This window comes from Myotis davidii, unplaced genomic scaffold (assembly GCF_000327345.1).
Source record: "Myotis davidii unplaced genomic scaffold, ASM32734v1 scaffold534, whole genome shotgun sequence".
NCBI lineage: Eukaryota > Metazoa > Chordata > Mammalia > Chiroptera > Vespertilionidae > Myotis > Myotis davidii.
In genome coordinates this window covers 5630063-5654847 of record NW_006286678.1, presented here as the reverse complement: position 1 = coordinate 5654847, position 24785 = coordinate 5630063, and the positions used below count along the sequence as shown (strand labels likewise).

At 42.3% G+C, this 24785-nt stretch overlaps 1 protein-coding gene across 1 annotated transcript in view; it reads left to right on the top strand.

Moving 5' to 3' along the window:
* LOC102773506 (phospholipid-transporting ATPase FetA) overlaps positions 1–23501 on the top strand; it is a 64007-nt gene extending 40506 nt beyond the window's left edge. The window contains exons 13-28 of the mRNA XM_006758627.2: positions 1317–1525; positions 3320–3363; positions 5623–5788; positions 7987–8175; positions 8789–8904; positions 12484–12648; positions 13117–13228; positions 14428–14533; positions 14919–15066; positions 15594–15777; positions 17140–17363; positions 19069–19152; positions 20712–20957; positions 21133–21274; positions 22032–22162; positions 22263–23501. Of these exons, the coding sequence (XP_006758690.1) occupies positions 1317–1525; positions 3320–3363; positions 5623–5788; positions 7987–8175; positions 8789–8904; positions 12484–12648; positions 13117–13228; positions 14428–14533; positions 14919–15066; positions 15594–15777; positions 17140–17363; positions 19069–19152; positions 20712–20957; positions 21133–21274; positions 22032–22162; positions 22263–22448 (2452 nt within the window). The 3' untranslated portion in view covers positions 22449–23501. The remainder of the gene's footprint in view (positions 1–1316; positions 1526–3319; positions 3364–5622; positions 5789–7986; positions 8176–8788; positions 8905–12483; positions 12649–13116; positions 13229–14427; positions 14534–14918; positions 15067–15593; positions 15778–17139; positions 17364–19068; positions 19153–20711; positions 20958–21132; positions 21275–22031; positions 22163–22262) is intronic.
* The last annotated feature ends 1284 nt before the right edge of the window (positions 23502–24785 follow it).

Genomic DNA, 24785 nt, shown 5'->3' with positions numbered 1-24785 from the left:
ATAGTGGGAGAACGTCTGTGCTGGAGACACCTGTCCAGGACAAGACTTGCTTCAATGGAGCTTTGGTGGTCACTGAGTCTGCCCCCTGAGTGTGTTCTTTATGGATCTGAGGAGCTGCAATCTGGATGGTCCCACTCTGACCACTGGGCACACTGGCTCCTGGATCTCTAAGGAGGTGCTAATTTAGACTTTGCCTGAGGCTACCCAGCAGGAGCTCAGCTGTGAAGGGATGCAAGCTGCTATGAGGCCTTGGGCCAGCTGCAGTTGGTTAGGTAATTTTCAGATTTCAAAGGGCCAGGCCTTTCATATGCAAAAGCTGGCACACAGCTTGGGCGGGGCAGGGTTCCAGGGGATCAACAGGGTGGAGCAAGCATCTATGGCTGCTCCTCAGTCCTGCCCTAAGAGGCCCCGCTTCTCAGTGTCCCGGTATTCACTGCAAGTACCTCTGAGAAAGCCGCCCTCGAGGTCCAACCAGTGCCAGACAGGCCTAACCCCGTATGAGTCTGGGTCCCCAGAGACTTGCCTGGAACTGGAGTTCAGAGTAGTTGGGAGCTTGAGACTCCCTCTCGATTGAAAAAGACAACAGCGTCCTCAGCTGCCAGCCCTTTCTACGTGCGCCTCCGTACCTCTGCACTTTACTTCCACACCGCACCTCCTCTTAGTCTCAGTGTGCTTTTCTCTTTCCTTCTAGTTGTAGAATTTCCACTCAGCCAGCCTTCCTGTAGTTCAGGATGATGTCTGTTTTGCCTTTTAGTTGTATTTTTGAATTTGTTGTGGGAGGCAGCAATTTCCGGTGTTTACCTATGCCACCATCTTGGTTTCTCCTGTTTCCAATTTTCATTGAACCTTCCCTCCTTCTTCTGAACAACAAAGCTCTGAGTGTCAAGTTTCTCTCTCTCCCTCACCAATGGGTTTACATGACAGCAGCAATAGTCATCTAATGAAGCCTAAGCCTTCTATAAATTAGCTCTTGCAGGCCTTGCATGACTGCAGAAGTTAAAAATTTATGACTTTTTCTAGGTATGTTTTGGAAGAAGAAAGAGTGAAAAGGGAAATACCCAGCAAAAGTAATCAAGTATCTCTGGATCCAGATGGTAATGCCTTGTGTGATAATGGTCAAAGTCAGAATTACAATGGGTTGGCTGGTGGCAAGGGTCCTATGATCCAAGATTGATTGTAAGTTCCCAAGGAAGATGCTCTGATATGATTTTCAGATGCTGGCCCTGGCCTACCACAGGACTAGTAAGGAAACCAGGATAATGTATTTGTTTGTCCTACTCTGATCCAGGACCCTTCTTTTCTTGCTTTCTCCTTAGTGTTGAGATAATAAGATTGGGCAACAGTTTCTATATCAACTGCGATCAGAAGATGTTTTATGCACCAAAGAACAGACCAGCACAGGCTTGTACCACCACTCTTAATGAGGAGCTCGGCCAGGTCAAATATGTGTTCTCAGACAAAACAGGGACCCTGACTAGGAACATCATGGTTTTCAACAAGTGTTCCATCCATGGGACACTATATGGTATGCATGTCTTCTTGTTTTTCCTGAGTCCTAGAGAACTACTTTACAGATTGTTTTCAAGAATAATCAAGCTCTAAATTCACATTTGCCTCTTATTCTCATAGCCTTCTCTATTCACTAGATAAAATGTAAAGATCACTTAGCCCATTCAGTTCTATTCAAAAGTATTTAATTAGTACCTTGTAGATGCAAACCATCATGTTAGACATTGGAAATATCAAGATATACAAACTTATTCTCTATCCCAAGGAATTTCTGATTTCTTGGAATGTTAGTTCACTCTCATATTAAATCAGATAGAGAAATCAGCATATTACTAAAGCTGCTAATTTCTGGATTTTCCCTCAGGCCAATAAACAATCTTGAGAGAAGCCATCAAAGTGTAGTCAGAGTTTGCTCAGTATCTTCCATTTATTTCATGCCTTAATCATAAGCTTGTTTTTATGTGAACATTCATGCCCAGTGCACTAACTAGCAGAGATAGGCAATCACACCTAAAAACCTAGAGCCTATGTGATGTCTTCTGGGATGATGAAAAAACTTTGAAACTAGAGAGATGTGGTAGGTGCACGATATTGTGAATGCACTAAATGCCCCTGAATTGTACACTTTGAAATCATTATTTGTGTGTTACATGAATTTCTCCTCAACTAAAAAATAATTAAAAATTTTAAATTTAAAGGAAAGCTAGCACTCTAATATTTCTTATTACCCCTGTCAAACAAGGTTTATTTTTGGATGAATTGATTTGGGTGAGGATCTTATTCTCTGGCTTATTGTAAGACCATACCATATACTAGATAAGGTTGAAAAGGATCATGGGTGTTTCTGTGGTTGGCCTCAGAACGTCTCCCACCCCCATTCTGTCTGTACTATCGACTGACCTAGATCCTAAACATTCTAGTTCTATTTTCAAATCTCTCCTAGCTAACTTTTCTGATTGGAGGGCTTCCTGAGGTACGAAGTCTCTCATAGATCCAGTGACTAACCGCCAGCCTCACCTCACTCTCACTTAAGGAACAAGAGTTGGGACCCAAGCAGATACCTTCTTCTTACTGTTGGCTTGAGGAAGGAAGCTTCCTGTAGCACTGAGAACTAGGTGGCCTGAGTGGATTCCAGGCAGCTTGACTGCAAGTCTAGGATGATAGAAACAAAAGAAAAAAGCTTTTAAAAATCCTCCTTTAAATTACCATATAACCCAGTCACTTCATTCCTTAGGTATATACCCCAAAAAATTGAAAACAGAATTCAACCAGATAGATATGTTAGTGTTCATTACAATACTATGCATAATAGCCCAATAGTAGAAACAACTCCTGTGTGCATAAACAGATGAATGGAAAACAAATTGTGGTATATCCATACAATGGAATGTTAGTCATAAAAAGTAAAGTCAACAATAAAAAAAGGTAATGAAGTTCTGACACATGCTACAACATGGATGGTCTTTAAAACATTATGCTGAATGAAATAAGCCAGACACAAAAGGAAATATTGTATGATTATTTGTAATATATAGAATAGGCAAATTTATAGAAAGTACATTAGAAGTTACGTAGGTCTGGGAATAGGGAGGAATGGGGAGATTGTGTAGGATGCTGGAAAAGTTTTGGATATATAATAGTGATTGTTGCACAACATTATGAATGTAATTAATGCCACTGAATTGTACACTAAAAGTGTTTAAAATGGCATATTTTATGTTATATATATTTTACCACAAAAAAAACAACAACACATTAAACTGTTCTTTAAAACCCTTGTCAAGTCTCTGCTCTTTTTACTTGCTAACAGGTGCTGTCTATGACAGGTTTGGACAGAGGGTGGAAATCTCTGAGGTGAGTGATTACAGTTCCCTGTGACAATGCATATGAGAACTGAGTGAGGCCTTGGTATACAATAGCATCTTAACACAAGTTGGGAGTCCCTTAGTCCCTGAAATATTAAAGCTTTTATTGGCCCCATAATATTAGAAAGCATTATATAAATGACCTATGTTTATTTGAGGAGATTTGGGTTTGTGTTTTAAAATGAAAATGGCTTTATGGGAGGGTGGGGGGGTATTTCTGTTAAAAAAAAAATCTGCTCAATTTTAAAAATTTCAAACAATACAGAAATCTCTGAAGAAGAAAGTTAAGATCATTTAATCCAGTTTAGGTAACCAATGTAACGTATGCTTTCCTATGTATACACATATATATAAATCTAGATATGATAGATAGATGATAGATAGATAGATAGATAGATAGATAAGAAGAAAGAGAGAAAGGGAGGAAAGGAGAAAAGATCATAGCATACAGGCTATTTTCAGCCTCTTTCTATTCACTTAACACTATATTGTGGTCCTCTTTCCACGTCATTAAAGTCTGCATCGTCATTTTGAATGAGTGTTGTATCCAATTGTATTGATATACCTTAATTGAACAAGACCTATTTTTATTCCATTTTGTTTTGCTATTATAAACAGCATTGTAGTAAACACCGATGCACACATTTTTGTCTCCTCTTCTGATAAATATGTCATTGGAATAAAGTCTTAGAAGTGAAATTGGTTGATCAAAGGGTAGCCACATTTTAATATTATCATATTGCCCTTCAGATAGATACATCAAAATATAATCAAAATATAATATATGAAAATTCCTTTCCCCCCCATCTTTGTCAATACTGGCTATTAACAGTGTTTTAATATTTAGAAATTTAATGTGAAAAATGATATCTCATTTAATTTACCTTTCTTTGATTACTAATCAGGTTGAACCATTTTTATGTTTATTTTCCTTCCCGATCACTTTATTGCCCATTTAAAGTTATTTTGTGAACTGCGTGTTCACATACTAATGCAGATCAGCCTCATGCCTGCCTCTTCAGTTTATCTCTTATCTCTCACCAGCTTCTAATTTTAAAGAATGTGCCAGTACAAGAACCCAATTCTAGAAAAGCCTCAGCAGATGCTATATAATGATTTATCTTAAATTACTGAACCCACAAACTTCCCAGAGTTTATAACTGTGGTTGGCCAGGTCTAGGGCTTGGCATTGGACCTGACCATATTTCCTTACTGCAATGGCAAAACTCTTTCTATATGGGATATAGGAAAAAAAGCCCATATAGCTCACTACAAACTCCCCTTACCCCAACATAGCATCAGCAGGACAACTGTGTCTGTACTTAACATATTGGATCCCAGCCCAAGTAATACCACAACTACAAAGAACTGGAGAAATATCCTTGCGAGTTCTAGTATGGACTCGAGAAATCTGTTAATATCACACTCCAGGGGATGAAAGAGCCTAGGGTCAAATTAAACCAGGAAAAACACATGTTTACCCAAGGTGGCTACCAGCAGCCTCGCTGAAATGGAGAATGAGAAGCATGTCTATCTATAGGAACCAAGGTCATAGCCAGGAAAATGGTAATTAATATTCAGTCCAAAGACTGAAGCAAAGTCAAGGACCATGTGTCAGGTATGCTGGCAGGTCAAGTAAAATGGTTTAAAATGAAATCTGAAACAAGTGGTATGTACTGAAGAGTCCTTGCAATGCAGGCTTGCCTCTGTCTTGCAGTATTCTTCTCTAGCGCCCTTGTGGAGTTAAATCAGAATAATGATGTAACAGTGACACCACTGACCTGATACCATAGTGATATCAGAATTCAGTTCTATTCCCAGCTCCCCAAATCAGGCAGAGGACAGCCACAGACAACACTTTTTCCAGATACCATTTACTAATAGTGCACAGTTACCCCCTCCTGTCCTCAGGTTTGATTATCATGGATTTGGGACTTGGAAGAATAGAGACTGAAGCTGGCCATTGATCATTTGGGGTAACTGAGGGAGAAAGGGATTAAGAAGGGTCTGCCAAGCAGTGCTCAGCTTGTCTCCTGTGGGATGAATCTTCCTGGCCCAAATGAATGGGTGGTCCAGGTCAGAGCTAAAAAGGCCTTAGGAACCAGCACTGGGTCTCCTCCATTTATCTTGCTTTTCTCTTCCCATCTTCCTAAGCGTTCTTATCACGTTACAGAAATTGCTCCCAAATTTACCTTTTACAAAGTGTCAAGCTGCTGCTGAGAAGTTTGTTCTGGCTTATGTGTTCCAGAAAACAGAAAAGGTCAGCTTCAGCTACAACGAACTGGCTGATCCTAAGTTTTCATTTTATGACAAGACGTTGGTGGATGCAGTAAAAAGGGGAGATCCTTGGGTGCACTTGTTTTTCCGCTCACTCGCATTGTGTCATACTGTCATGGCAGAGGAGAAAGTGGAAGGTGAGAAGGGGCCCGAGGCCTCACGAACTGAGAATATGTAATAGAGTCTAGGCTGGTTGGAGGTGGGGGTGGTTCGTTATCTTTCTTAGTCTAAGAAAGAACTTTCTTTTTTAATGTTTATTATTATTATTATTAATCCTCACCTGAAGATATTTTTTCCATTGCTTTTAAAAGAGAGTGGGAGGGAAGGGGGAGAGAGAGAGAGAGAGGTAAGAGAGACACATCAATTAATTACCATTTACATGCACCCCGACCGGGGTCAGGGATTGAACCTATGACCGTACAAAGCACAGACCAATGCTCTGACCACTAAGCAATACCAGTCAGTGCTTAGAAGAACTTTCTACTAGGAAGTCTTACCCAGCAATGGAATGGATAGTCAAAATAAGTAGTGAGCTCTTAGTCACTGGAGATATTCAAGTAGAAAACCATCTCTTGGTCTTAAAGAAGATTCAGTCATTGGATAGGGGTCAGACTTGTTGCTATTTAGGGAGCTTCTGATCTTGAGACTATGTGATAATTCTGTCATAGAGTCCATCTGAATTGTCCCCAAGATCAGTCCCACTGGCTCTGACAAGACTTCCTGAAAGGTGAATAGAATTGTCCTTTTGTTACTTCATAATTTAAAGGTGGCCCCAGTAAGGGACCTGCAGGAAGCAGCCAATCAATTATTCTCTCTCATCAATGATGCTTCTATCATCTCTCCCTCTCCCTTCCTCTCTAAAAATCAATAAAATACATTTTAAAAAATAAATAAAGGTATCCCCACATATCCTAGTTTCTTTAGTAATGAAATACAGGGTGGGGCAACAGTAGATGTGGATATGTGAAACACAATTTATTATTGTTTATCATTTATTATTGTATTATTTTCTACACAAACAACTATAAACCTGCGTTTGCTCTACCCTGAATAACTATATTATCCAGGAATTTATCCAAACCTTTTTTAGAAACAATGAGAAATAACCAATTAAGAAGACTTTTTTCTTACCACAAAAGAACTTAACCAACTGAATAAATCACATCCTTTAAAGTTAATATACTCTTTATATAATACTTCTACTTGATTACTTTACAGTTTTAGAAATTGTTTTCATTTATATTATCTCCTACAATCTTTACAACAGCCCTCTGAGGTAAGCAGAAAATGAAAAATGAACCTAGTTTTCAAGGAAACTGAAGCTAGAAGAAATTAAAGGACTTTTCTAAAACCCTATAAGAATGGCAGAAATGAGATAGGAACCCAAATTTTACATCTCCTGACCCCATGAGCTCCCACCCCACCTCTCCAGGTCTCACATTCCAAAAGCTGCTATTTCTTGAAGCATATTTGGACTTTGTTTACTATACCTTGAATGACAAGGAAATATACTAGAAAATAGTCTTATTGTCCCATAGATATACCTTATAGCTGACCTGAAATTATACTCCCCACCTACTTCATTCACAAATGTAAGACTCTGATTATGAATAACTGTTTTTAAAAATTAAATTGTCCTTCAGAAGATAAGTAATCCAAAATATATCTCAGGTTGTAGTGAAAGAGGAACTAAAAGAAGAACTCAAGAAATGGTCTTGAGTAATATCAGATTGAAAGACTAATTGGACAAAGTAAGTCATTTAGCTTCCCAAGATGAGAGTTTCAAAGATGACAATACTCATTCATATATATTTTTAAATTGTTTATTAAACCATCAATATTATTACCCTCTAGCAGTATTTATTTAAAGTTTGGCCAGTCTTATGTAGGAGCACTTTATGCGGCACCATCTGCATGAAACTTAGGAGATCTGTTGAAAATTCTATTTCTTGGGTCCTCCTCTGAGATGTAGTGATTCTGGATTAGTAAGTTTGGGTAGGTCAAGGAACTTGCATTTTTAACAAGCCCCCTAGGCCATCTTTATCCATTAAAGATGGAAAATAATTACCTATGTCTTCGTTCATCTGTATACGTTGCATGTACCTCTGTAATACTAACTCAGGTCTGTGAAGTGAGTTGAAAATATTGGAAAGAAAACAATTTGACTTGTTCTATACAACCGGGCCTTTTAGGGCCAAACTATGAGGAATTTTTAAAGAAAAATGTCCCCTCTTGGGCGCCATCTTTATGTGAACCATTTGGAAGACAGTGTTACTTGTGGGTGTACTTCAGTTGCACCTCTCTGGGCTTTGGCTGCTCTCTTCTCTCCTGCCAGGTGAGCTGGTGTACCAGGCTCAGTCCCCAGATGAAGGTGCCTTGGTTACTGCTGCCAGGAACTTTGGCTTCGTGTTGCGTTCCCGTTCGCCTGAGACAATCACGGTAGTCGAAATGGGAAAAACCATAATCTACCACCTGCTGGCTATTTTGGACTTCAGCAATGTGCGCAAGAGGATGTCTGTTATTGGTAGGTGGCCCTCCCAGTAGGTCCTCTCTCCTCATTTGTCTCTCATATACTTTTACACATTGAGTCTCTCTTTACACATACGTGTTTTCTCCCACCCACATGCCTTCTCACAGTACCATGCCTCAAATACTAAGGCACAGCCATTTCCACTTTCTCTGTTACATATCTTTATATTTAAACACAAAGGGGGCTTGCTACCATATACAAGGGCCCTTCTTTAGTGTTCCTGAGTAATGCCTTGTAAAAAACCCTTAAAACTAAGATAAAAACAGAGAATAAATCCATAAAGACTGGACTTGGAGTAAGAGGTGGGGGCAGAAATAGAGGGGAAATTTATACTGTCTTTTGCTCAATTAGTTTGGGTCATTCTTCATCCTTGGTCACTACTAGGTGTGAGCCTTAGTATGGAACTCAGACTTGGGAAGCTAAATGTGCATCTGCATCAGTCTTCCACAGGTGATATTTAACCCATGGAAGAACTGGTTCCATAAAGTGCTCTCTCATTCTCACCAGCCTTCACCACATCACTTATCCTGCTATCCCTCAGTGGCCCAGACAAGTTCTTCTCACAGTGGGCCTATATGGTTACTTTGCTTGATTTGCTTATTCTTAGTGAAGACACCTGAAGATCGGATAATGTTGTTCTGCAAGGGAGCAGACACCATCCTTTATCAGCTGCTTCTTCCATCCTGTACACCCCTCAGAGATGTGACCATGGAACATTTAGATGTAAGTGTGTAGGTTGTAGGGGAGGGAAGATGAGGGTGGTTCTGTGTACCTGGATATGTATCCACATGTGTCCCTCTGTTGTGTTTCTATATGGGTGTATATTAGTGTCTGTGTCTCTTTAATTGATGGAAGAATAAAAACTACCTCAATCTGTGGGATTCTCACTGACCACATTGTCAAGGAGATGGATGGCACAGGATCCCAGGAGCATAACAAGATTATGTCGGTGGGACCACTTACCACAATCAGAATAGTTTTAATTCCTGGGTTTGGAGGTCTCATGGTCAGACCTAGAATTTGCTTCAGAATAGGTCTGCTGGTGTGGGAGGCCCCATCCCACCAGCCATAATGAGATCTGATAGTTTTTAGGATATGGAGCAGAAAGCACTAGGCCTGAGCTGTTTAGGACTGTTTGATACCATCCTCTGTTGACTACAGAATTAGAATCCCCAAGGCTATCTCCCCTCTACCTACCCCACTCCACATCCACCCTCTTGGATTTGAGATATATCAGAGAGTGGCTCCAGTGTGCTGGCACTAGAAAGGAAAACTAGATCCATATTCTCTGGGGTTTCTACCCTTCTACCTGGATATATAGAGGGTTGTGGGAATAGGAGAGGGAATGGGATGAGGAAGAGGTAAATTAGAAAGAAGTATTTTAAAAAGGCAATAAGAGAAAATGCTAGTTAGGCCATTTTGGCTTGACTCTATATTAACACATAGTCAGAAGTCAGAAAAAATGGCCAGTAAGCACATGAAAGATGTTTGGTGTCATTAGCCATCAAAAAAATGCAAATCAAAACCATCTCTGGGAAATGTGAAATAACAGTTTGACAGTTACTATAAAAAATTAAACATAGAATTATGTGATCCATCCATTTCACTTTTGAGTATATACCCCTGAGAAGTAAAAACAAGGATTCAGACAGATTGTTGTATGTTCATAGCAGCATTATTCACAATAGCAAAAAAGTAGGAACAACCCAAATGCCCATCAGTGGATGAGTGATAAACAAAATGTGGTGTATCCATACAATGAATTATTTAGGCACAAAAAGAAATGACATAGCCCTGGCCATTGTGACTCTCCATTGGAGCATTGTTCCATACACCGAAATGTTGCAGGTTTGATCCCTAATCAGGGTACATACAGGAGGCAACCAATTGATGTTTCTCTTACATTGTTTCTCTCTCTCTTCCTTCCTCTCCCTCTAAAATCAATATATATGTCCTCATATGAGGATTTAATAAAAGGGGGGGGGAATGACATACTCATACATGCTACAGTGTGAATGAACCTTGAAGGCATGGTGCAAAAAGCCAGTCACAAAAGGCCACATGTTGTATAATTTCATTTATATAAAATGTGCAGAATAGGCAATGTGTGGAGACAGAAAGTAGATTAGTGATTGCCAGGTTTTGGAAAGAAGGGAATGAGAATGACTGCTAATGGGGTTTCTTTTGGGGGTGATGAAAATGTTCTGGAGCTAGATACTAATGATGGTTGTACAACTTTATGGATAAGTTTTTTTAAAAAAAACTTGAATTGTATAATTCAAAAGATTGAGTTTTATGTTATCTACATTATATCTCAAGTGTTTTTAAAATTGGTTGAGCCCAACTGGTGTGGCTTAGTGGTTGAGCATCAACTCATGAACCAAGAAGCCACTGGTTCGATTCCTAGTCAGGGGGCGTGCAGGAAGCAGCCCATCAATGATGTTTCTCTCTCATCAATGTTTCTATCTCTGTATCCCTCTCCTTTCCCTCTTGCTCTAAAAATCAATAAAAAACATATTTAAAAAAAATAAAAGTTGGCTAAGTATCCCACACAGGATGGTTCTTATGTCTTACACTGGTTCCAAGAGGCCACAGTATTTTTTATGGGCTTGTCTGAAAACTCTTATCTTTTAACCTTCCAGAACACACGAATTAGGTTATCTTCTTCAGAGGGGGTCATAAAATGGTTTCAGATCTTTTGACCTGTTTCCTATACCGACCTAACAGAAATCCATAGTGGAGCCTGACTACATTACCATCTATTAACCACTGAAGGTAAACCTATGAGTTAAGCTGCAAAAACATACACATGCAGAAGCATGGTTCTAGGACCTCTGGGACAGGGATCAGCAAACAAGCCATACAAAAATACGTGGCAGTCAGGATTTTGCCCCAGAGCCCTCGTTTGCCCACCAGAAGAGAAAAGTAAAACAGAAGAGATAATAAGAAATACTGTTGACATTGACTCGGGCTGCTAAATTATTTGTTGAAGGGTTAATCTGTCAGTGGCCCTCGCCATTTTGGCTCAGCGGATAGAGCATTGGCCTGTGGACTAAAGTGTCCTGGATTCAATTTCGGTCAAGGGCACATGCCCAGGTTGTGGGCTTGATCCCGGTGGGGTGTGTACAAGAGGCAGCTGATCAATGATTCTCTCTCATCATAAATGTCCCTCCCTCACTCCCTCCCTTTTTCTCTGAAATCAATAAAAAATACATACCTTAAAAAAATAATCTGTGTATTGTTAAGCTTGCCAACTCCTGTTCTCAGTATCCTATGCAAAATCAGTTTCTGCCATATTTTTTCCTTGTTAAGAAGTTTCTAAGATCTTCTCTCAGACTTCTGTTTCATAGCTTCACCTGCCAACAGTACAGAGGTTTACAAGATGGCATTCCTTACATATACTGCCTTATGTTAATTTCACCTGATAGCTAACATCAAGCACTACGGAGTTACACAGAGAACTAAGAGCAAAATATCAAGATGATAAATTCTATTTCTCTTTGCTCTTATAATGCAAAAGTGAATTCTTTTGAAGCTCACTGTAACAGTGATCATGTAGACTTGTTATTCATGTGCAATTCTCAATACACAAAATCTGCTTCTGACCCACGCTCAGTTGAGTTCTACCCTAAACCACCCACATTCTCACCCAGCCCTCCTTGTGACCAGGAGGATACTTCTGCAAGACAGCAAGCTATGGTTAGGATATATCTCAGTGGCCATGGAGCAAAAAGATGCTATTTCACCCAGAAAACACTTCAGCAGTGGCCTCACTAATACTGCTGAGTCAACCAGCTATAGACAAATACCTAATATGTGTGCTATTTGAGATGTTTATTGAATACTTGATGAAGGAAGTCAGAGACAGGAAAATAAAGTGAATGTATGCTTGTCAAAAATAGAAATACCTTTGTTTATAACAACTTTTTTCTTTTTACTCCATTTTCATATTATAGACATCATTAACTTCTCTGTAGGGGCTGAATTTTACAAGAAATAAATCTAGGAGGCGTGGTTTTTCCTATGGTCACATGGCAAACTAGCTAATTACAGATAGAAGCTAAAACTTTCTGTCAGTATTCTCAAACTTTACCCCCTACTAGTACTGCTGGCCCAATCCCTAAGACATTTTGCTGAGAAAGCTCAGCAGTTGCTTTCTGGTTAGGGTAGGTACTTGCCCCATGGTACTAACCATTAAACCCTATTTTGCAGACAGACGGGGCCTGTGGAGTCAGTCTGCCGCTCCCTGGACTTAGCCCTAACCCAGCCCAGGTCCACTCAGTGCACATACGTGTCTTCCAGGAATTTGCCAGTGAAGGCCTGCGCACCCTTATGGTGGCCTACCGAGAGCTGGACAAGTCGTTCTTCGGCGCCTGGTTCAGGAAACACAGTGAAGTCTGCTTTTGTTTGGAGGATCGGGAAAGTAAAATATCAAGTATCTATGAAGAGGTCGAAAAAGACTTGATGGTTAGTGGGAGGAAGCCAGGGGCTGACAACGGGGGATGGCGGTCAGCCAACTGAGCAAGGGCTGTGAGAGTGGCTGCCAGCAAAGCAATCGCTCAGGCTCTCTCTGGAGACTGGAGGCTGAATCCAAGCTAATTCAGAATATCCTGGAAGCATGCTTGAATCCAGGGAGAAGTGGAAGTCTGTTGAGAAACGAATGGTTTAGAAGTGGCACACAGCATGTATGACTTGGGCAAGTCTTTTCCCTCTTTGGTCCCTAATACTCTGTGTTTCCAAATTTGATTTCAGCATGTGGTTGAAAAGCTACATCTGTTGAGAGGTGGAGTGTGCTGAGTTTTGTAGTATTGGGTTCCTCAGGCCAGGACAGGGCCAGCTCACTACAGAGGATGCTGAAGTGCCCACTGAACTGTTGGGTAGCACTAAATGCTGTGACTCTCCTTTTTCTTCACTCATTGCTGTCTCTGTTCAAAGCTCTTAGGGGCCACAGCCATAGAAGATAAGCTGCAAGATGAAGTACCTCAGACCATCAAAACGCTGAACAAAGCCAAAATTAAAATCTGGGTTTTAACTGGAGATAAGCAAGGTAAAGGGGAGTACCTCACCTGGCCAATCATGTCCCCTATCCACCTTAGCCATTTCTTCCTGTTGTTTTTTTTCTTATTCATTTATTTGAAAAATACCTTATAACCCAGGTCAAGTCCATTATTAGGACAATTCCAGTCTTACATACAATTTGCTAACTACATACTTTATGCTAGTTGCTGTATTAGGCAGAGGACACAGCTGTCTGTCATCCAGGAGCTCACAAGCTAAAAATTCTAGAGTTGTCTTTGACTATACCCTCTCTGTTGTTCCAAAGATTCATTCTCTCACCATGTCTCATCAGTTCCTCTGAAAATCCTCTTGGCTGTATCACCACCCTACTTCGGCCTTTGTCCCCTTCTGGCTGAACTTCTGCAAAAACTTCTGAACTGGTCTCTGTTTCTTGCCCTTATTGATTTTAGTATAACCTACAAACAACCTAAAACATTCTACTTTTATGATGTTACTCCTCTGCTCATGTCCCTACAGTGGCTCGACGTGGTAGTTGGACTCCACTGTCTGGCCCTGCAGACCTTGTTAATCGGTTGCCTACACATCCTTAATCTCCATCCTAATGCGACCATTATCTCCAGTATGTCCCAAAACAAATGAATTTTCCTCTAGCGCCTCTGTTGGAATTGTTTCCCCATTTGAAATGTTTTTCTTCCCCTAGACGTCTTCTTCATCCTCAAAGCCTTTCTCCAAGAAAGTTTTTCTGACAATTGCAACTCTCCTCTGACTATTAATACCACTTTCAGCCAGGGTTCAGGACTTAATTTTTTTCTTGAGTATGAATTTATTCTGAATTTCAGATTTCTTGATGTAAAGGAAAGACTACAACCTAAATATCTCAGTCTCTCATAAAATCCAGCATAGAAATGTGCACAGTTCTGTACCCTGATTGCCTGGAGAAGTGGATACAAACTGCAATTGCTTTAAGAAACAGGAAGGCTTTGTAGAAAAGGCTAAGCCAGAATAATTCTAGTTATCAATAAGTAACTCAGAGTCTCTACCTAAAGTAGACAGTCTTCTGTGTATGTTTGAGTATGGTCTCCGCTGACTCGTGAAAAATGCACTTTGCATCCACGGCAAATGTGGACAAATGGGCTCTGTAGCCCACTGTTAGTGTCTGTGTAACTGTACACTGTGAAAACACCCTGTTCTAGTCAAAGTGTGACCTGTGTTCCCCCTTCCCTGCAGAGACTGCTGTGAACATTGCCTATGCTTCTAACCTATTTGAGGATGATATGGATGGGCTGCTTTTCGTGGAAGGCAAGGATGATGAGACTGTTGAAAAAGAACTCAGGTATAGATCAGAGAGCTGCCACAGCCTGTCCCTGGAGTTCCCAAGAGTTCCCACCTACCTCCTCACCCAATATGACCCCCACACTACCAGAAGGAATAGAAGAGAAATGGAGGAAGGGAAAAACAAAAAACCTAAAGTATTTGAGAGAATTTTGTGAACAAGCATAGGGTTCAAGAGGCTGAAGTGTGGGGGTGGGGTGGGGAGGTGAAGTGTGGTGTGTGAATGGTCAGGGACCTAAGGCAGTGGCAGGTCTCAAGTCGGGCGTCCTGGCTGGTGCTTTTCAGAGGTTCTATGTCCATCTTGCCCACTTTCACTCTGGGGCACATTTTCCTTCCTAAGTTCTGGGGCTTCAGGTCAGACACTGACCACTCCTCTTGGTTTTCAGGTCAGCATTGTACAAGATGAAACCTGAGTCTCTACTGGATTCAGACCCAATAAACAGTTACCTGGCCACGAAGCCCAAAATGCCCTTCAGGATACCTGAGGAGGAGCCCAGTGGCAACTATGGCTTGGTCATCCATGGCTACAGTCTGGTGGGCAACACAGAGCTACAGCTCTGTTCTCTTCCCCCAAGGAACTTGTTTCCTAGGACCAGCCCACTTCAGGGAAATTTCAAGACCCACGAGTCACCCCATTCCCCCTCCTTTCAGGTGCCCTTGCCTGACAAGCACCTTTCCCAAGCCGCCTCTGGGCAGGAATAATGAGGGCAGGGGAAGCCAAGAGCACATTCCTTCCTTATCCAAATTCTTTACTACTGATGTGGCCTGTCACTTAGCGGGATGGGGGAAGTGAGCAGAACCAGGTCCTCCAAAAAGAAATATGGCTTTATAGCCTAGTCAACTGATTAGACCCAGTGAGACCCTGACTGGTTTCCTGCTGGAGGCAGGGTCAGATGTGAGGGTGCCTAGAACCCTTGGGAGTAGAGCACCTTGGAAACAGGTGTGCCTGACCTCTCTCTGTAGTACAGGAGAGTATGGAGGGGAGGGGAGGGGCCTAGGAAGGTCCTGTCCTGAGAACCTTTTTGGGCAGCCTGAAATGTGTGTGTGCCCTGGTGCTGCAGGCCTGTGCTCTAGAAGGGAACCTGGAGTTGGAACTGCTGCGAGCAGCATGCATGTGCAAGGGGGTGATCTGCTGCCGAATGACACCCCTTCAGAAGGCCCAGGTGGTGGAGCTGGTGAAGAAGTACAAGAAGGTGGTGACACTGGCCATCGGGGATGGGGCCAATGACGTCAGCATGATCAAAGGCATGTGAGCCCCCAGGCTTGCCCTTTCCTTCCTCAATTGGCAAAACTGATCTGGGTGACACTATGTTACTGGCTTACACTCCTGTATATCATATATATTGTACATTGGTACTGTTTTTCAACTACATTCATGCTCCTCTATACCTGCATTCCCATTTATTTACACATATATACATCAGCCCATACCCAGAGGTATGTATGCACATTTAGATTCATTTCCTTAACACTTATACACATATAGATACACACAGCTCCCACAAGAAACCATGCATATATACACAGAACAGGCTGTGCCACTACCACACTATCTTTCTGAGATGGCATCAAAGCCCACAGAAAGGACCCCTGGACAGAAGTCAAAATCTGTTCCTTTTTAGAAGGCTTTAGGCCTGAGCAAAGTTAGGCTGAAGACAGGCCGCCCAACCATGAAATTAACTGTGAGGCCCAATGCAGGGATCTTTTCCACCCTAAGGCAGTGTTCTAGAGAGCTTGCCCTGACTCCTCTGGCTGGAAGAGAATAGCAGACTCACTGATACTTTGGACCAATAGAAACAGATGGCTGAAACTGGTTTTAGTTTCAGCTGAATGTCGTTAGCCTCCAGCAGCTTGTAGTTCTGTGCGATATGGACAACATCTTGAGGTACTCCAGTCCAGCCTCCCTCCATACAGGAAACATTAGCAGATACTCCACTAGAAGTGTTCTTTCTCTCTCCCCCAGTTTCTAGAATGTATCTGTTTTTTAGGACCTTAGAGTTTTTAATTATCCATTAAGCAATGCAATAGTTTTATGCCAGAAAAATCAATGAATTTGACCTACACTACAACAGACTAATTAAAAAGTTTTAGGAACGTCCATGTTATCTTCTTTATCCAGAAAAAGTCACCTTAGACTTCCTGAAGAACAGTAACAAAGTAATAGATCACTTATTCCTCCCAAAAGTTGGATTTTAGCTGCTTAGATAAATTCAGATAATTAAATATTGTGTTAGATTGGCATCCATCCTGCATTTCTAATTGATTTAAGTGGCTTCAGGAGATATGAAGAAATGTTGACCTCAACATCTGTACAGTAAGACAGAGCCCGGATGGCTATAGTAGGTGCAAAAACCATTCAAGACCATTTCTAAAACTAGGCATGGCAGGCATTCTTGAGCAGCAGCATCCAAAACAGTGCAGATGAAGGAGCTGTTTTCTGACTTGTGGGGCAGTCCACTAAGGAGAAAAGGCTCCACTGAGTGCCATTGTGAGCTGGGTCTAACTGTTTTCCAAATGTAAAATAAGGGATTTGTACAACACGACCTCAGCCTTCCTTTTACACTTTCAACTTCTGTGACTGAGAAGCTTCTGGGGTTTCTTTTGCAGCTGCCCACATTGGGGTCGGTATCAGTGGCCAGGAGGGAATGCAGGCCGTGCTCAACAGCGACTTCACCTTCTGCCAGTTCCACTATCTCCAGCGTCTACTCTTGGTCCACGGCCGCTGGTCCTATAATCGCATGTGCAAGTTTCTCAGCTACTTCTTTTACAAAAACTTTACCTTCACTCTGCTGCACTTCTGGTATTCCTTCTACAACGGGTTCTCAGCACAGGTAGGCGGTCAGGTGGTATTCCCCACTTTGGTAAACTGGGTCTGCTCTGTCATCCCCACTTCAGCCAGCTGAGACTTTTTCTCCTCCAGAGACCAAAGGTCTGACATGCTGCCATCCATCTGTAAAGCTCCTCACCCATGCCCATCCCATCTCCGAACCCTACACTTAACCTTAGATTTCCAAACCCTAATTTATCTGGCCTGGCTCTGATTTGGCCTTGACTCCTACCTTCAGAATTCTCCCATAAGATATTTTCACCTTTTTCCTGACAGAGACCTAGAGTTTCCAAACATATGTAATGGGAGTTTTTTCTTTCTTCCTTCCTATTTTTTTAAGCATTCAAAGTAATCTTTATGGAACAGGCTAAGCCTCAGGAGGCCTCTGGGTCTTGCCAGCAGGCTGGTTATGGTGTTTACCGATAGCCATACTTGGGAACACAGCTTCCCTTTATTTCTCCTTCCCCAACCCCAGAACCCCCTCCAAAAAAAATCCAAAAAAACCCACATACTATTTTTGTTCTAATGATTTTTTTAAAACTATAAGAGACAGTTTATTTGGAACATCTCAGAGGTAGCAGTAGTGAGCCGTAGAAGAAATGGGTTCAGGATCAAGTTATAGAGACAAAAGAAGGGCTCTTGGAGCACCTGGGGGGAGAGGGGAGGGGCAGGGCTTGGGTGTGCTCCAGAGAGCGAGCCCCACTGGGTCCTCCATCCTGAGGGCTTTTATCTGGAGGGGGATTCACCAGCTTTCCAGGTGTGTCTCCTCAGCGTCATGGTCTCCACTGATTGGTTATCACCAGAGCAGAGGGGGATCATTAGTCATGCAGCTGGTCCTGATGTCACCCATAGCATCTGGTTTTGCTACTTTTCTGGCTCTGAAACTGAAACACAGCTGAAGGCTAGATGTCATCTCCAGGGGTTAATAGTTAAGGGAGTGGATGTGCAAGGGCTTGTAGTTTTGCCTGTTGCTAGGCACCATCTACACCTGGCATTTCTACTCAGGAGTCTCTCAAAGATTCCCAAGAGAAACAACCTCCGGAACAATTCTCTTGGGAGATCCCTACTACCTCTGTTGCCTTAGGCTCCAGGAGAAAAGGACTAGTCAGCAGACAGTAGTAGACTTGTGTACCTGCAGTGTTTAACAGAGCAGGTCTGGTTTGTGGGAGGTGTAGGTGTGTGCGTGTATGTGTTGCTGCTGACCTCTTGTGGCTAGTAAGGAAAGGAGCACTCTCTAGGCCCTAGGATGGAGCACCTAGCAGTAGGTTATCCTGCTTGCCAATGTTAGAAAGTGTCCAGTGTTATAGAAGCTACTGAATGCCATAAAGCAGATAAAGAAAAAAGCCCAAGGTTTACATTCCTGAGGGGAATAACTAGCATTCCCTAGCACCCTCTGGATCCTTTCTGTGCAGGGAGGAGGCAGTGCAGGTCATGGTAGGGTTGGTCCAAATCAACCTCATAAGGTTGGCCACAAACAAGCTTGATATAGCCTTGCCTCAGCCTGGTAGCCAGAGTTCTAGGTAGAGTAGGACCAATAGAGACTGGAGTCAGCCATCTCAGATCTGAAATTCAAATCTTACTCTAAATTAGTGTAGTGATGGATAATTGGGGGGGAGGGGTGGCGAGAAAGGGCTGCCTGTGACCTGGGAGGTGGAGTTGGGACTTTGGAGAAGAGTAGAATCTAAGAAATCTCCTTGGTATCCTTCCAGACAGTTTATGATACCTGGTTTATCACTTTCTACAACCTGGTCTACACCTGCCTCCCTGTCTTGGGCTTGAGTCTATTTGACCAGGTAAGACTATCAGCAAGCCTTTAGTCAGAAATGAAGCCCCTGGGCCCTTGAGGGATATTCCCAAGAGTGAGGAGGACAGAAAGAGCTGGGCTCTACAAAGTCAAGTGTAAATGGAATAATTTCCAGAGCAAGGAAGGGGGCTCATCACTGGAGAGGTATCATGGGGTAGAGAATCCTCCTCCACATAGATTAATCATCAGTTTTAGAAATCCAAGCTTTCTTGTGTTCATTTTATCTTTGTAGAGAGTAACATGGAAATTGTGCTGTACAATAATTTGAGTATGTACCAAAGTAGTGAAAGAAAATAGAGTCATTGGGGCAGGACTAGGTAAAGCAAGGGACTTTAAGAGAGGAGAGACCCATACAGAGATAAGGGATAAACCAATGCAGGGAGGCCTAGAAGAGGGTTCTTGAAGGCTAAGCATGGAAGTATGGGTATGATACCTTTGGATTATAGGAAGTCAGCCCAAGGGAGCCATCTGTCCCTGTCAGAAATATCCTGGGCATTGGAGGTCCTGGTGCCCTACCTCTCTCTCTTCTTCTACCTCAACCTCCAGTCCTGGGCACATGGAATAGAAAAGGAGTCTCCAAAGAGAAATAAAGTAGCTGAAAGAGGACATCATGGGAGCATGGTTCTCCAGCAGGGTAGGAAGGAAAATTCTCCATGACGTAGCTGCCAGCCTCAGAGCAGCAAGAGGGATGAGTTGGGTCACTCAGCAGTCCTAACTAGCTTCAGTGGTCTAATTCTAGGGATCCACAACCTCTCAAAACAAGCCCCAAGCTTTGTTACCCAGAGTTTCAGATTTAGGAGAAGAGGATGAACCAATGTCATCCATGTAGAGAATCCTCTTACCTGAGTCACCAGTAGCCATGGGAAGGTGAGAGGCATCACAGAACATAGATACCGCCAATCAACTCTCTGGTCCCCATTGGCTTCCCCCTCTCCTCCCACTGGAACACTTAAAACTGGGGACTTGTATCCCAACTGCCTCCTCCGCCCCAAGATCCAATACTCCCTTCCAGCTATCCCAATCCTAATTGTCTCCTTTCTCAAAGTCCCCAATCCTCAGTGCTCCTAGGTCAGTGATGGTGAACTTATGACACGCTTGTCAGAGGTGACACGCGAACTCATTTTTTTGGTTGATTTTTCTTTGTTAAATGTCATTTAAATATATAAAATAAATATCAAAAATGTAAGTCTTTGTTTTACTATGGTTGCAAATATCAAAAAATTTCTATATATGATACAGCACCAGAGTTAGATTAGGGTTTTTCAAAATGCTGACACGCCAAGCTCAAAAGGTTCGCCATCACTGCTCTAGGTCCTTCCTACCATCTTGACCTTCTCCTAGCTTTCTTCCACCACCTAGATCCTTGCCTAGAGAGTAGGACTTCAAGCAGAGTCTGTAGTCACTGATCTGTCCTCTGGTCCCACTTCTCAAGTAATCCATGAGGAAGCTCCTAGGCAGCTGGCAGCAGGTTCAGTGTGGGGAGAAGCCTCTACTCTGATGGAGATGGGACCTTCCTGAGCCTTCCTCCTTACCTTCTGGTGTTTCCAGGATGTGAATGAAACATGGAGCCTACGCTTCCCAGAGCTGTATGAGCCAGGCCAACTCAACCTCTATTTCAACAAGAAGGAATTTTTGAAGTGTTTAGTACATGGGATCTACAGTTCCTTCGTGCTGTTCTTTATACCTATGGGTACCGTTTTCAACTCAATGCGCAGTGATGGGAAGGAAATCTCTGACTACCAATCCTTCTCCCTGATAGTGCAGACCTCCTTGCTTTGGGTGGTCACAATGCAGGTGTGGACGGTAGTGGTGGGGGTAAGGGCATTGGATGGGGAGGCTGTCTGGAAGAGAGGGAGGGAAGCAAGAAGGGAAGGTGGGAAGGGAGAATCCTCTATTAGAGAATTGGAGAATGGAAGTGGCTGATAGGTCCCAGGTTATAGAATATTGCACATAAGTGGGTGTTTTTCAGATTGCCCTGGAGACAACCTACTGGACAATGATAAACCACTTATTCACCTGGGGTAGCCTGGGTTTCTACTTTTGCATCTTACTCTTCCTGTACAGTGATGATGGCGTGTGCATAATATTACCCAATATCTTCCAATTCCTAGGTAAGGCTCTGTCCAGTGTGTGGCAAGGGGATGGGGGAGGTTAATAAATGTTTACTGAGAAGCTATTACTATGTGCTACGCTCCGTGGAGATAGATAGGAACAAGACATGGCCATTGCCCTAAAAGGACTCAGAATCTAGCTAGAGGAAATATTTTACCTTATAGAGTTTTAAGACATTTTTAATTTCTTATCTAATTTGATCTTTACAAGCATCTTCTGAGGTAGTCAGAGCAAGAATTATTAGCACCATTTTAGAGAAGGCTTTTAAATTTTAAATGACTCAAATCTAGGTCTCCTGGTTCCCAGTCCAGTATTCTTTTCACTGTGGCATCCTGCCTTATTGTCTCCCATATTAATTTCCCTTCTTTCCTCTTCACTCTGATGAGGACAGGGAGAGTATATATGTAGATGTAGCTGGCTCCCACTTCTATCAAGCCATTCATTCCCCCCCCCCAAAAGTCCTCTATCCCACTTTTGTGTCCAGTCCAACGCTCTATGATTCCTATAACCTACCTCCAACTCTCCTGTTCTGCCCAGCCTTTAGAGGGAGACAGAGGCATGTGGATTCACAGTGACTTTGGCTGTAAAAAGGATCTCACTGCAATTCTTTTACATTTATATTATTTCTGAGGAGACTAAACTGTCTCCAAATCAATAACTTCCTTCTTTGGACTGCAGAGGTATCTGAGTTCTGGCTGACAGCCCCTTCCTCTATGCTCTGGTTCAGCCTTTCCCCTCCTGGCTCATTGTTTGCAGGTGTGGCAAAGAACACTCTGACTGTGCCACAACTGTGGCTGAGTATTGTCCTCAGCGTGGTCCTCTGTGTGTTGCCAGCCCTTGGGTACCAGTTTCTCAAACCACTATTATGGCCCTTAAGTGTGGATAAGGTGAGTGAAACGGGGAATCTACTGAGATACCATTCAATTCATGACCCTCTTTGCCTTTGCCTCTGTGGATAAAAACCCTGTCCCCCTGCTCTGGCTATAGGTTTTTGACACAATTCATGGCTTGAGACATCCACTGACATACCCAGTCCGGAGTAAACTGAAAATGACAGGCTCTCGACGTTCTGCCTACGCATTCTCCCACAAACAGGGCTTTGGGCCCCTCATCACTTCTGGCATGTTTATGAAGTCCAAGTGGCCCAGGAAAAACATTACTCATAAAAAGTAGAGAGCCTTAGGGAAACCCCAAAGGAATCAGTCATTGCTCTTCCTCCCTTGTTTTCACCTAACTTAGTAAGGAGGGCTTAGTTACCTTGGGAAAGCAGCATAAACCTGCGCTTCCACCCTCACTCCAGGGCTCAGCCTCTCCATCCCCTAGCAGGCTGTGCCCAGGTAAGGCAAAGAAAGGTAAAGAAAGAGCTCCCAGATATCCGTCAGAGTTGCAGCATTTCAAGAAAAAAGTGACTTTAGGCCTCCCTTCTATCAACTCTTCTAAGTTTTAGTCCAGACAAGCAAATGTGGAAGTAGAGGGCAAAAAGGGGCAGTGTGAGGAAGGGGAAAAAAACAGAACCTAATAACCTGACTCGGGGTCCTGTTTTCCATACTCACAATAACCATTAATCTTGCTAGAGCCCCACACACAGTCCCATTCAGGCACCCTGCTCAGGTTTGTCTGGGGGATTTAGGAAGAGTCTTTTATTGGCCTTGGGTAGCAAAAGGAGGAGACACCTGTGAAAATAATGTTCATAAGAAGCTGAAGGAGAGTATCTGGACCAAAAGAAAAGAAGTGGTTCTTGCCTTAAAACCAGCTCAAAATTTTGCCTTCTCCTCTCTTAGATGCCTTTGACCCAAAAACTGATACCTTTTTGGGCCTCAGAATTGGGAGGAAGAAATTGCAGAGGATTAAATCTTTTCTTGAGGGGGTGTAGCCATAATTGGTGAACATTTGTCTTTATTCCATAAAATTATTTTGAGAAGAAATTGTATTTACTTGGGAAATTGTTTGTAAAAATGTTGGTGGAGCAATAAATTGATTGTTTTTGGAGTGGAGAGATTTGTATGGTCTGTTGGGGCCCCAGGGACAATGACATAGTCCAAGCAATATCATTAAGCCACAGATACCACCACCCTCCCCCTTCAAATTAAACCAGCATTTCCCTTCCCCCCTTTTTCTCTCCTTTTTAAAACTCCATGCCACTCTTCTGCCCCCTGCTGCTAAACTCTTTCTTGACCTCAGTATGACCACAATATTTAACCATATAGCTCTGTCCTCTTAGCACACCTTAAAAGCTCAGCACTAAGTTCCCTGCTCATCCTTCTCTGTACACTTTTCCTGAGTGATTTTATCCAAACTCATGATACATTTACCAACAAAAAGATTCTCAATTCTCTCTCGATCCAAGATCTCTCTTCTGAAATCCAGATCCATTTACTAAACTGACTCTGAAACCCTTCATGTAGTTGAATCTCAGGAAACTCACTCAACCCACCAACCAAGATTTCATCCCAGGATGCTACCGCCATCATTCCAGTCACCCACAGCAGAATAATGGGAATCATCCACTAGTCTTCCTCTAGTCCAGGGGTCCTCAAACTACGGCCTGCGGGCCACATGCAAATACAAATATTGTATTTGTTCCCATTTTGGTTTTTTACTTCAAAATAAGATATGTGCAGTATGCATAGGAATTTGTTCATAGTTTTTTTTTAAACTATAGTCCAGCCCTTCAACGGTCTGAGGGACAGTGAACTGGCCCCTGTTTAAAAAGTTTGAGGACCCCTGCCTAGTCTGATGTCTAATAAGTCATGAGGTCGTGTGAATTCTGCATCTTTATTATGTCTTGTTTTCAGTTCCCTCCATTATTACTACCGTTGCCCTTGTTCAGACTTTAATCATCTCTCACCTGGATTGCTGCATAAACTCTCCCAACCCATCTTCCTGGCTTTCTCCTATCCAGAGCATCCCCAGAGTAATCTGTCTGAAAGGCAAACTTAATCATGTCAAACCCCAGCTTTGCATCTGTTGAGGGCTTCCCAGGTCTTCTGGATCAAGTTAAAATTTGGACATTTTATTATTGGGCCCTCTTTAGCCTTGTCTTTCGCTACTCCCCCTTCTGCATTCTATTTCTGTCCTTCGTGTCATCAATCATGCTGTTCTCATATCCCAAAATGCTTTTCTTCGCCCCCTTCTTCATCTAGCAAACTCCTAGTCACCCTTCAAAACTCAAAATAGTTGGAACTAGATAGAGGCGGTGGTTGAACAACACTTTGTACTAAATGCCACTGAATTGTATACTTTAAAATGGTTAATTTTATGTTCTATGAATTTCACCTCAATTCTTTTTAAGAAGCTCAGATTAGGCATTGTTTCCTCCAAGGGCTTCCCCTAATTCTTCAATATGATTTATATACCTATTCTATTTATTCAATTGCTCCCCTGTGCATACCTCTATCATTGACACTTTTCACAGGGCATTTTAATCATTTATTTACTTGTCTATTCATAGCACGTAATGGGCTTTTAATAAATGTCTGTTGAATGAATGAACAAATGAAAGAATTGAAA